This window comes from Carassius auratus, chromosome 36, assembly GCF_003368295.1.
Source record: "Carassius auratus strain Wakin chromosome 36, ASM336829v1, whole genome shotgun sequence".
Classification (NCBI taxonomy): Eukaryota; Metazoa; Chordata; class Actinopteri; order Cypriniformes; family Cyprinidae; genus Carassius; species Carassius auratus.
Window position 1 is genome coordinate 7,642,881 of NC_039278.1, and position 12,544 is coordinate 7,655,424.

The 12,544-nt window shown below is 35.7% G+C and overlaps 1 protein-coding gene across 1 annotated transcript; it reads right to left on the reverse strand.

The window, feature by feature from the left end:
• Positions 1–474: 474 nt before the first annotated feature.
• Positions 475–11,428, reverse strand: LOC113055119 (protein FAM107B-like). The gene is made up of 4 exons (XM_026221118.1): positions 11,222–11,428; positions 6,383–6,614; positions 2,527–2,683; positions 475–2,253 (listed from the first exon to the last, which is right to left on the reverse strand). The coding sequence occupies exons 1-4, from the start codon at positions 11,298–11,300 to the stop codon at positions 2,137–2,139; spliced, it is 585 nt and encodes a 194-aa protein (XP_026076903.1). The 5' UTR covers positions 11,301–11,428; the 3' UTR covers positions 475–2,136.
• Between the last annotated feature and the right edge of the window lie 1,116 nt (positions 11,429–12,544).

Below are 12,544 nucleotides of genomic sequence, written 5' to 3' on the forward strand. Positions count from 1 at the left end.
GTCACATGACCCACGGTGCGCTTGCGGCATTCTGAAAAGTTGAGATGTTTTTACATTTTGATGTATCTAAAACGTACCGAACCGAACCGAACCGTGACATCAGTGTATCGTATTGAACCGAACCGTGAATTTTGTGAACCGTTACACCCCTAGCAAATACACAGTTTGACCATTAACACTGCACTGTGCTTAGAAGTAAAAAACAAAACAAAACAAAAAAAACACTTTATTACACAAACGAACACGAACTCGTACTCGTTTGGCTTGCCAGACACAAGTACTGGAGAGTAGAGGGTGACTTCATGTGCAAAGGGGCTATAGCTTATTGTTAAATTGTTGGTGTACAGTATGTAGATGAATCAAATGGTTTTCTATGCAAGTTTGTTTTACAAAAGCAGAATGTCTTATATTAATTTGAATGAATGAATTCCAACTAATTCCTATGACCAAAAAAAGGGACACAAAATAAAAAGTACCATTAATATCTTTATTGATATGAAGCGTGTGTACTTTTTCTTTATTTTGTAACTTCATGGTTTATAACAATCAAAAGGTAATGACTAAAGCTACAAAAATGTAAACAGCCTACTCTTATATTTGTTTTATTATTTTGACTGCAATAGCATTAACATTGCTAAAGTTAATCATTGGTTGTTGTATTATCCCAAGGCTTTAGAAGCCAGAAAAGGTAAAAAATACATATTATTTAAATGTTACATTATGCTTTAAACGACCCCAGAGGAAAAAAATAAATAAAAAAAAAATAATAATGTGAGGATGACTGAATGTGAGAGACTCAGAATCACTACTAACATATATTTTAGTTCTGAAACTGGTTTTAATCTATAGTGCATGTTAAGTTTTTTGTTTTGCTTTCAAATATGGTCTGTGCAACACACACTGAATCACATCAGACAGCCCATCCTGTTGTATTACATTAACAAAGGCACTGTAAGCACAATAAACTTCCTTATTTTTACACATGGTTAAACCTGAAATCCTCAAATCAAATGGTTAATTTCAAGTAAACAGCCATTTTAGTTCATTTTAGCCATCATTGTGGCGATGATCAATACATTACATACATACATACACACACACACACACACACACACACACACACACACACACACACACACACACACATACGCACTTATATACAGATATGCATACAACCCCCACCCCCTATCCCTCGCCTTCGCCACTTTTGCCGCCGTTTTCCTCTTCTCACACTGTGCTCCCAAAGGAGCTTAGTCTGGATGTTGTTTTTTTATCCTCTCTTTTCTAATGTTATGCTGTATCTTTTCTTCCCCTGTACTATATTTCATTGCCTTGTACCCACATGTACAATGACAATAAAGTTGAATCTATTCTAAATCTAATCTAATCTAATGTTTCTATTTTTTATTTTTTGTTTTAAGTAAAATTTTACATTTTAACATACATTTTTTTTCTGAGGAGTAAAATTCATTTTTTTTCTTGCACTGTCTCAGAGTTATGCTGCAAATTAACGGTGACGAAAGCTGAAAAGAATAATATTTGTTATATTCTCATTTAAAAGTGACAAGTGCTGATTCTTAATTATAAGAGACAATGTTAAAAGTAGGCAATGATCAAAATATTTGGCGGTTTGATAAGCAATAATTTGTTTATAATACTGATATGTTTCTCTAATTGCTGCCTTATAAATGTTCTGCTTAACATTTATAGAGCAATAGACTGTTTGTTCACTCTGAAACCTTGCCCTGTGCCTTGTTTTCACATTTTCATTGAATGTGACAGAACCAGAACATAGCTGTCCGTTCATGGATGCACAAACTGATAAGCAACCTGGGCAGTTAATCTTTTACCCATAGCAGAAGAAAAAGACAAACAACAACACTCTTTTTCTCGTTGCAGTCTCTTGAAACCTCTTAAGTGTCAACCTCCTCATGATGTGAAAGTGTAGCAGAGGCTCTTTGGGTCTTGTCCTTCTCTCTGCCTTCTCTGAACCTGCTACAGCGAGAGGTGAGGGTGTTGTGAGTGTGAGACAGGAAGTAGAGAAGTGTAGACGTGTGAGTGGTGTTTAGGAGCTGCAGCAGGTCTCTGTTACCGGCTGTGCACAAACACACATGGTTCCAGTCTTTGTTTACACCCCTACACCTCCTTCTCTCCAGAACTTGTAAATGATGTCCGTCTCAGGTTCTCCTTCACTTTTATGAACTCTGGAGCGCTGCAGTTGCTATCTCCCAGTCTTGTCTGCTCCTTCTCCAGCTAAGGTAGAAAGAAAGATAGATTTGATGAATATTTGGTTGGTGGTTTGCAGATGAACAGGGTATATCTAACCATAACAAATAGTGTTTACTATGTTAGGATTAGTTCTGGACCGTACCGCATCACACACTGTCAAGTCACGTCACTTTTATTTATATAACACGTTATACAATATAGATGTGCCAAGCCAGCTTTACAGTGTCAAACAGGAAAATATTTATAGTGATAGTTACAGTAATCATACACTGTATGAATGCATGATTTCTACGGTACCTCCTCTAGTTTCTGGTGTCTCTTGAGAAGTTCATGTTCCAATGGAGATATTTTCCTCCTGGCCTCCTCCTCCTGCTTTCTCTGTTTAGTTGCCTGCTCTCTTTTCTTTTGCTCCAACACACGTTGCAATTCTGGCTTATTCTCCACACCAAAACCTCTGAGTAAAAAAAAAAAAAAAAAAAAAAAAAAAAAATAAATAAAAAAAAATATATATATATATATATATATATATATATATATATATATATATATATATATATATATATATATATATATATATATATATATAACCAAGTAAATATGTTGTTGTACAACATAAAAGTAATGTATATAACAGCATGTATTAGAATAGAGTAGAATAGAATAGAGAACAAACAGTACATCATTAGTTGATGCAGTCCATCAGTAATCCAGCAGGTGGCAGTATTGACTTATTTGTTTACCCCCACCCCCAAATTAGATAAAGATGTGTGAATGCATGAAAAAGAAAATATAATTAATTTCCGGAAATATGTTATAATACATCCTGTGAAAATATGTAGGAATGTGTTGATTGTAAAATGTGCTTCTATATGATGCAGAATACCCATTAGTTTCCTGTTGTTCTAACCTATGCTGCCAGTTTTTTGACTTCCCATCTTAGTCATGGTTGAGGCCAATCCCATTGATACTGGACTCAGTTTGACAGCCCTGACATATAAATTGTGTCATTGTTTGTTTAAGTGCAGTTTAACTGAATATATCTGATGAGTCTTCCATCTGTTACCAACACTGCATACACTCTCATGACTCTTCTCAATCTGCCAAGCTGCTGCTAACATGAGTGATAATTATTAACTCCAGTGCCATTATAGACATATGCACACACACATACACACAAACACACACACACACACACACACATATGGACAGACTGATAATTAAATTACATGTGAGCTTATTCTCTCCGCAGGGAGGTTGCACCAAGGTGCTGAGAGGAGGGAAATGAAGTGTGTGAGTGGAGTTCAGCACATGTGGGAGGTCCAATTAGTGTCCTTGCTAATTTATATTGTGTCCTTCAAACTGAAGAGACAGCCAGACAACAACAAATAAACACAAGGGCCATTTAATGAAGGTAACAAGAGAGACATCAGCCCCCGGACAGCTCCTGAAAGCCCTCATAATAATAACATGCCAGTCTTTAGTCCTATTTCAGCTCTTAGCTATGAATAGCCACTTGCTGAACCTTGCTCAGACCGCTGGCATTGACCCATTCCTGAAATGATCCATAGATGGTGTCTTTTTCCCCTATCTTGGATGACAGGGATATCTGAGCCAAATTTGTTTCCCCTTTGGTGTCTTCTTTTAGCATCACTTTCCTGAGTGATGCTGTCAGTGTTTCGTGTAGCTCTTTTAATAAAGAGTTCTGTGACATCACTGGTAAAAGTTTGAGAACAGTGGCACAGAGAGTGCTGTGCTATATTGAATGCCCAGTCTTATCTGTGCTCATGTGAGATCCACAACCATTTCTGTCTCTTGTAATGTACTCTACAGATTGACTTGTAAGATCTCTATGGTTTAAAGTGTTTCATATTGGTACAGAGGGCAAACTCTAATTAATGTACCCACACAAACAATGACTTCTAATTTGTAATGAAAGATCTAATAAATAGGCCCTCCATTCATGCTGTCTGCAACTACATTGGTTCGTATTAGTCTCAGCACCTTCCCACAGAATTTAGCTCCAGCCTTGTTTAATGTGTTGGGGAAGTATGAAACTGTAGAATGACAAGCTACTCTTAATTAAAATAGGTTAATTGCATCCGAGCTACTCTTGAGAAGGTAAAGAACATCTCTTCTACCAATGTGTAGTTTCCACTTGGAATGATACATGAGTATTCCCACTAACGTTTGGTGAAGATGAGCCATAGGCCCTGTTCCAAATGGTACAGTTCATGTGCATGGCCCCCAACTGAGAACTGCAGGATGATATTCCACAGTTAAGTTGAACTGCAAAGTTCCTACTTATGAGTTCTGAGATTGTAACTATGACATAGAAGACATTCAGGTTATTTTGATAAGTACATCAAATGGTTTTGATAAACAACTACATATTCTACATATTTCTAGCTAGCTTTATTGCAAAAATGTTTACACTCTAAATGGTCATGTAAACATTTACAATAAGAATACATAAATTTCCAATATTTTGAAAATAGGCTCATTTTCCAACTCCCCTAGAGTTAAACAGTTGAGTTTTAGCATTTTTGAATCCATTCAGCTGATCTCAGGGTCTGGCAGTAGCACTTTAGCTTTAGCTTAGCATAGATCATTGAATCTGATTAGACCATTAGCATCTCGCTCAGAAATGACTGAAGAGCTTCGATATTTTTCCTGTTTAAAACTCAACACTTCTATAGTTACACCATGTACTAAGACTGTTGTAAAAAGTTTTTAGGCCAATATGGCTAGGAACTATATCTGGATTCCGGCGTAATAATTGTGGAACTTTTCTGCCATACCACGGGTGCAGCAGGGCAGTGATATTACGTAGCATAACTACAGAAGAGTAAAGTTTTAAATAGGAAACATATACACTTTAGATAAGTGCCAAAGTGCCATGTCCATTGTGTGACACAAGACAGAACCTGAGTGGGATGTGAACGCTATATCTTTAATTGGTCTTCATTGGCTGAGACTTGTGTTCTTTAGATTCTAGACCTCTTTAAGTGTCTAGTTAAAAAGAAAGGAATGGAGGGAGAGGTAAGAATAAAGTTGCTTCTATTGCCCACTCCTGAGGGCTTTAGACACCTTTGCTCAGACAGAAAGAGTGGGTTCACCTTTACCACATTTACTGGTATTACAGAAGTAGGGGGTGGCATTGCAATGTGCTGCTACCAAGCAACTGCACAAATCTAATCAAACCAGTAACACTGAGAGCATGGGACTTGAGGGAAACTGAAGGCTTTCCAATTCACGAGACTTGAGTTTATTATTCTTTCGCTTATTGCAATTATTCATTGTTGCTAAGGAACTTTTTGAGGCATAAATGTATTAATTGCATACATGAAAAGGCATTTAGTACATTTGTGATGACATATTAAGATTTGTTTATAGTATCATAATTGTTCAAAATATCAACCACAACCAGTCCAGATGTGCTGAGAAATTAAGCGGCAGAGGGGTGACCATGATTCCTGGATCAACATGTTTGCCCTGTCAAACAAACACAGTCCTTCACTGCAAAACTAGCTTAAAGAGATTCAGAATCAGAAGGAAATGTGAGATGTACAATTGTTCTTCAAATTCTGATGCTGTCTCTAAATCTATAACCCTTACTCCTAAGCCTTGATTGGTTGATAGGACTTACAACACACTTATTACAGAGACTGCAACCTGGGGTTAAATATCTTGCTCAGGTATTGAAGTTGGTATTGAAGGTCTGTATACATCGCCTACCCTCAGAAACATTTTAAAAAGTGTTGCTCACTCTGTATGAGTATTATTTGTCATTTAGCTGAGATTTACAGGGACTTACAGTGTATGAATTTCAAAGGAACGTGAACAAGGTTCACAAGTGTTCCTGTAGCTCAACTGGTAGAGCACTGCGCAAGCAAGCAAGCGCAAAGTTGGGGGTTCGATTCCCCCGGGAACACATGATATGTAAATTTGATAGCCTGAATGCACTGTGAGTTGCTTTGGATAAAAGCGTCTGCTAAATGCATAAATTCAAACTTAACAAGGAAACGCCAATCAGTCTATTTTGGACTCATTGTTAGATTGAAGTGTGATCCCAGAAGCCATCACGGATACTTTGCACTGGATTTGACATCCTTGCCATATTGTTTATGTATTGTATACTTGTGTATCCTCATACCGTTTATGGTTCATAAGCAGCTCTCTATGAAGTTCCTGGTGGCTTTTAGAGGCTTTCACTGGATTCATCAGCTTTTTAGGCTTGATGAGATCTTCATCCCTTGTCATGTAATCAGGTTCAGGAGCATAACTGGGCAACGGGGGGATCTCACGATGAGGGTAGTCAAATGGATCCCTGTCCGGGTTTCTCGGCTGATGAGACTGTTCCCATTGTATATCTGCATATGCTGAGGCTGAAGACAGAGAGAAAACAATGTGAGAGGAAGGAAGTAGCTTTTTTTCCCCTTTTTACTTTTTTACTTTTTTACCGGGAGCAGAAAAGCAAAGAATGACGCAAAAGGAGAACATAATAAACAGTAGGAAGTGGGATAGTGCATCATAAACAACCCACATCAGAGGACCAGCATTTACATTTACACGACTACATACAGCTCGTCTCCGCTCCAGTTTAAATGGTTCCATGTGAGCTGAAGCAGGTTTCCTGAAGGGAACAGGTGGACATGCAGAGTGTTTATGTTCCTCCTTGGGCAGAAATTCTTTACCTCACGTCCAGCGTAGAGAAGGTGTTTTTTTTATTTTTTTTTACAAAACCTAACCTCTAACCATGACACACAGACAAAGCATTGATGTACAATAACTGCATATTTCTGACCATAATGATAATTTTAATATAGTTCTTATAATATGTTCAGTACAACTGGTGTACTGTATGTAGTACTGTATATATATATATAATTGTGTTTTTTAATCCAGAGAAATGTAATAAATAATAGGCAAATAACAGGCATTTTCAGCAAAATAAATAAATTAATTAATTAATTAAATCCATTTTGCTGAAAATAAATCCTTAATTTAGGACCATTAAGATTTGTTTTTGTTGTAGTATTTTAAAATGATTGTATGACAATTATGCATATTTCTCCATAATTCACATTACTATTCTCAGTATAACCTTTTTTTTTTTTTTGATTGTCCTACAGTAAACTGTGACATAGAGATGTTATGAAATAGTACTGGTTTTGACATGTTTGAACTTCATCACCACTATAAGGACAAACTGGATCATGGGTAGAAAAACTTCTAAGGATAGGGCAAATTAAAAGTGCAGTGATCCGTTCAAAAGGGACATCCGATCAGGTAACATATGCATTGAACCTTGCTTAGAACAATGTTACGCTTGGAGGAGGAACCAGAGAACCAGAGACAGTCTCCACCATTCAATATTAAAAAAGCTGAGCCCGATTCTTAGCACTTCTCAATCTGAGTGCATGAGAAGAGGACAGGAATAAGATGATGATGATGATGATGATGACAGGATAGTGAAGGGAATTCATGCAGGTGAAAGTATGTGTGGCCCAGGGTTTAGTATCAGAGGTTAATAAGTTCACACCAAATTTCTAAATATTTTTTTATTCTTGGTTTATTATATCACTGTTAAGGGAGCAAACCATCTAAGTACTATACTTTGACCCATATTTTATGCTATGGATATTAATGATAGCTCAAAAATATGCAGCTTGTTAAAAATATGTGTTATTGGACTTAAGGTTACTTAAAAAAAAAAAAAAAAAAAAAAAAAAATATATATATATATATATATATATATATAATATATATATATATATATATATATATATATATATATATATATATATATATATATATATATATATATATATATATATATATATATATATATTTTTTTTTTTTTTTTTTTTTTTTTTTGACCTGGCAGATGATAAAACGGTGGAAAAGTAAGACAATACAGCAGACAATTATTTCTACCAAACTATCATAGAGGTTTTTTTGATTCAGGCCAGTAGGCAACTTAACCATCTAGAAAAGCCCAGAAACTACTGAGCAATGTGCTGCTCAACAGAGTAACCAACAATACACTGTGGCAGTAAATTATATGGGGCCAAACAGCACATATTCTTTCAGAAAATGTAAAAAAAATCTAGGTATGAATATAACTGTACTTAACATTGGTAATTTCTCTTAAAATGGCTGTTTGAGAGATAAATAAAATATTGACATGAAAATGCCATATTCATCAGGAAGATAAAGATCAAGTAAATCTGTGACATGACATAACTGTTATGGATCTTATTCTGTTCATACTGAATATTGCTAATCCATAAAAAAACAGACATTTAATGTTTATAAGGATTATGAATCCATGATCATTTGTTGGACATAGAGAGTGTCATAACAAGCGGGTCAGACATTTTATAAGGCTATAAACTAATAAAATGCAATATGTATAAGATAAATATCTATTTATTTTTTAATAACAATAATAATATGTTCATTTAAAAACAACAGAGGCTACATATCATAAGTGTGTCTGTAAAAATGGGAGTTAAGTAATATATAGTCACCAGGGTTAAAGCCAGTAACCAGTAGAAAATGTTTATTTCATGTCTGCTTGCTCTTAACTGAGTAAACTGTGTGAGCATGTGTGGCCATTGGCCAACATTATTATTATATGAAGGGAGACCGTTGAACCATGGTTATGAAATACAAATGATTTTTGTATGGTAGTTCAGAGCTTACAGATAGAATTCAATATGAGATAAAAGTACTTATACATTATACACACACGTTTTGTACTGCTATAATATGCCGCTCTTGAAGACTGTCCTTGATCTCATTGATTAGAGATCAGTAACATGGTGAAGAGCAGCAGAGGGTGGACTGTGTCTGCTCTGAAAGCGAATATCCTTCTATTATGGGCATAATGTATTTATCAACATCCCCCACAAACCCAGGAGGTACACAGACGGGGAAGTCATGGGCTTCTGCTGATCAGATCTGAGCCCATTTCCAAGAATTGCAGATGATAAACAGTGAGGTCAATTCGATTTGTGTGGTGTCTGTTTGTGTGGGACAACGGCAGATGTTTCCTTATATACTCAGCATAACCAAAAGTGATTAAGTAGACCTGTTATATTTAGAAAGTGTGCTAATAAGCTTTGAGGGACAAGATATGTTAACCCCTACAATAAAGTACAGGACTGTGTTTCAGTGATACTGCGGGCCTACAAAGAATGTGACATTGATTGATTGATTCATTTATTGATTGATTGAAGTATGAAGTATGAAGTAAGAAGTATGTAGTATGAAGTCCCCTCCGATTCACATATATATTTCATCATATTATCTATGCACATTTTCCAGTATCATGAAACCTTTTGTCTCCATTTTGAAAAAGAAAACTAAAGTATGCTGACTTCATATTAGGTAGGATAGATTAAATTCCTCTGCTTCACTGAATACATTGTCCTGTTGAGTCCCAGGCATTCACCATTTAAAAGACCATTTTTATGTTTATATAAAAATCCTCTGTTATATGAGAAGATTGTTCTCAGAATGTATTGTACACAAACAGAATGCTGACAGTTGTCATGACGATGTCAGCATTCTCCGAGGATTCCCTGGGATCTCTTTTTTCCATGGGTGTGTGTGTGTGTGTGTGTGTGGAGTGTAGTGCTATTTCCCATAATCCCCACTGAATACTGGTCCTTGGCAAGCCATAAAATTTAGGCAGAGCTCTCAAACAGGGAATTTGCATTATAAAGTTTCCCGGCAAAAAGCATTGCAGAAATCTCTATGGGCAATAACAGAGTAATAATACCATAATAACACCGATTTTTTATAACTAACATGAGTGTTTCACAAATATTTTTCAATATTTTTCAAGTTCAATTGTGTAGCTTGAATTATTATTATTATTTATTTATTTTTTTTTTTTTTGGTAAATGCACCTATATTAGAATAGAATCGAATAGTCATACATTTTTATTGTGGTATTTATTTCTTTATTCTGTAGAACACTCACAAAGACAGACAGAAATTAATAAATGTATGAATAAATAGATTAATTAATGTGGTTTGCAAGATTGATAGAAGAAACAAACCAAAAGTTTGACTGAGTAAAGGATGACAGAATATTCCGTTTTGGTGAATATACCTTTAAGATTTAATTTGCGATATATTGGTGAAAGGTGTGTTTGTTTAAAAGCTGGGTATTCAGAGATGGAGGATTTAGGATAACTGTTCAAACACACAAGTCAGGGCTTAGTGGTGTCAATCATAGTGAGGCAGAAATACAATGTGGACATTGCACTTTTCAGCTAAAATAAACACACAGCAAGATACTGCTGGCAAAACATTCTAACAACAACATTGTGAAAGATGATTGTCCCTAAGATGCAAGGAAATTGGCTTATACTCTGTTACTAACACAATTGCTACATCTTTATTACCAACAGACAAATGTATATGCTAAAATTGACAAATGGTGACTTTCTAATGGCTACCGAAGAGTTTTTGAAGTCTATTGCCTCACTGTGCAGCAGAATGCCATGAGGAACAAGTTGGGCACTATGCCAGAGCAAGCATGGCTCCCTGTTTCTTACTGAACTGATTTGTTCAAGTGCCTTTTGTCACATTCTTTTTACTTAGTTTGTGTTTTATTTACTACAGAAGCTTGTTCTAAAAAAACTCAGTTAACTACATTTAACTCTGAAATCAAGAACTTCTGTCTCAAAGCAGCATTTGTTTTTTTGGGTAGGGTGATTAAATACATACATACATACATACATACATATATATATATATATATATATATATATATATATATATATATTAGAAATAAACTCATTTAGGTGACAACTCAATAAATGTTTTCTAAGACGTGTGAAAAACATTCTAATATTTCTGTTCTTATCCTTGGTTACTAATAATACCATTGAATTCTATCTTGCAAAGTTTCACTGCATAGCACATTACATCAGCATCCTATAATCTCAGTTGCAGTCTGTTGATTCTGTCTTACCTGACTTAACAAGCACATCTCTGGGTCTGCTGGGCTGGCCCTCAGGGGGGTAAAAACTGTGTGCAACTCTCTGGTCCATCCCGCTGCTGCCCGTCTTTGCATATACATGTGTGTACGATTTCCTACATGTTTATGTGAGGGCCGTTTCTCCTGAGTTTCTGTCGTGCTTCACCCACATGCCTCCTCTCTCACAGTGTAAACAGTCATGTGACCACTGAGCTTTGAAACCACACCCCTCCTGCTCCTCCCAACTTTATTTTTCACATATCTCTCTCTCTCACTTTCTCAGGAGTCTGATAGGATTAGTGGGGGGCTTAATCTCTCTCTGTTTCACTTCTCCTAAATCTCACATTAACCATTAGTCTACCAAGAGGCTTTCATCCTTCATAAACTGAGACTGAGCAATTTCAAAGAAATACACATACAGAAATTGTCTTACAATCACACAATGTTCATGTCTATATTCAAGATTGTACACTGTATACAATAAAACAACATCTCTAGACATGATCATCAGGCCAGGCTCGTCCAAACTTGTGTATAGGCAGAATTACTATTTTTTTCCCTCTGGAAATAGGGCTTCTGTGGGTATTTTTAGTTATACAAGACAAAAATGGCACTATGATATTGACAAAATTGTATATAATGGTATGACTTCATATTATCAGTGTAAAATTGTTTTACAAAATAGTTATTTTTGCTATAAATTATATTTTATTTATATATTTATTGGTAAAAATGTTACTATATAATCGCCCAGCTCTTTGCATATAGATACTTGTGTAGAACGATGTATTATACAGTACCATATGGCATATCTCAACTGTTTGATTGTTTGAATCCTAAAAATGAACTATTTTATCACTCACCTATAAATTGCTAAATTCAACTATACAACTATCCTATGCAATAACAATGCTTTTCTGTAAAGCTGGTTTGGAACAATGTGTATTATGAAAAGCACTATACAAGAATTGGACATAATCACTGTTCTACTGCATATAAATACAGCAAGTTTGAGGTTTCTTGTCTTTGCTTCTAGATCAAGTGATGACAGTTTTTGAATCTTTTGAAGGTCAGCGGGACATAAGACGTTTAAAAGCCATTATTGTTATTTTATGTCAGGAAACTTCACAAGTCTTTTAGACCCAGTGGTGAGTCGTGACGTGTCAAGAAACAAGGTCAAAGACATTCGCGTGGAACAGAATGAGCCGTGGCATTGTTCCTCTGCAAGGCTGTTGGGTGGCTTTCATTGTTCTCAAGGATGCGTAAGTGTAGACTTACCCACTCCATTCAGGTGTTTCCCATTTTTCACACTCTGCT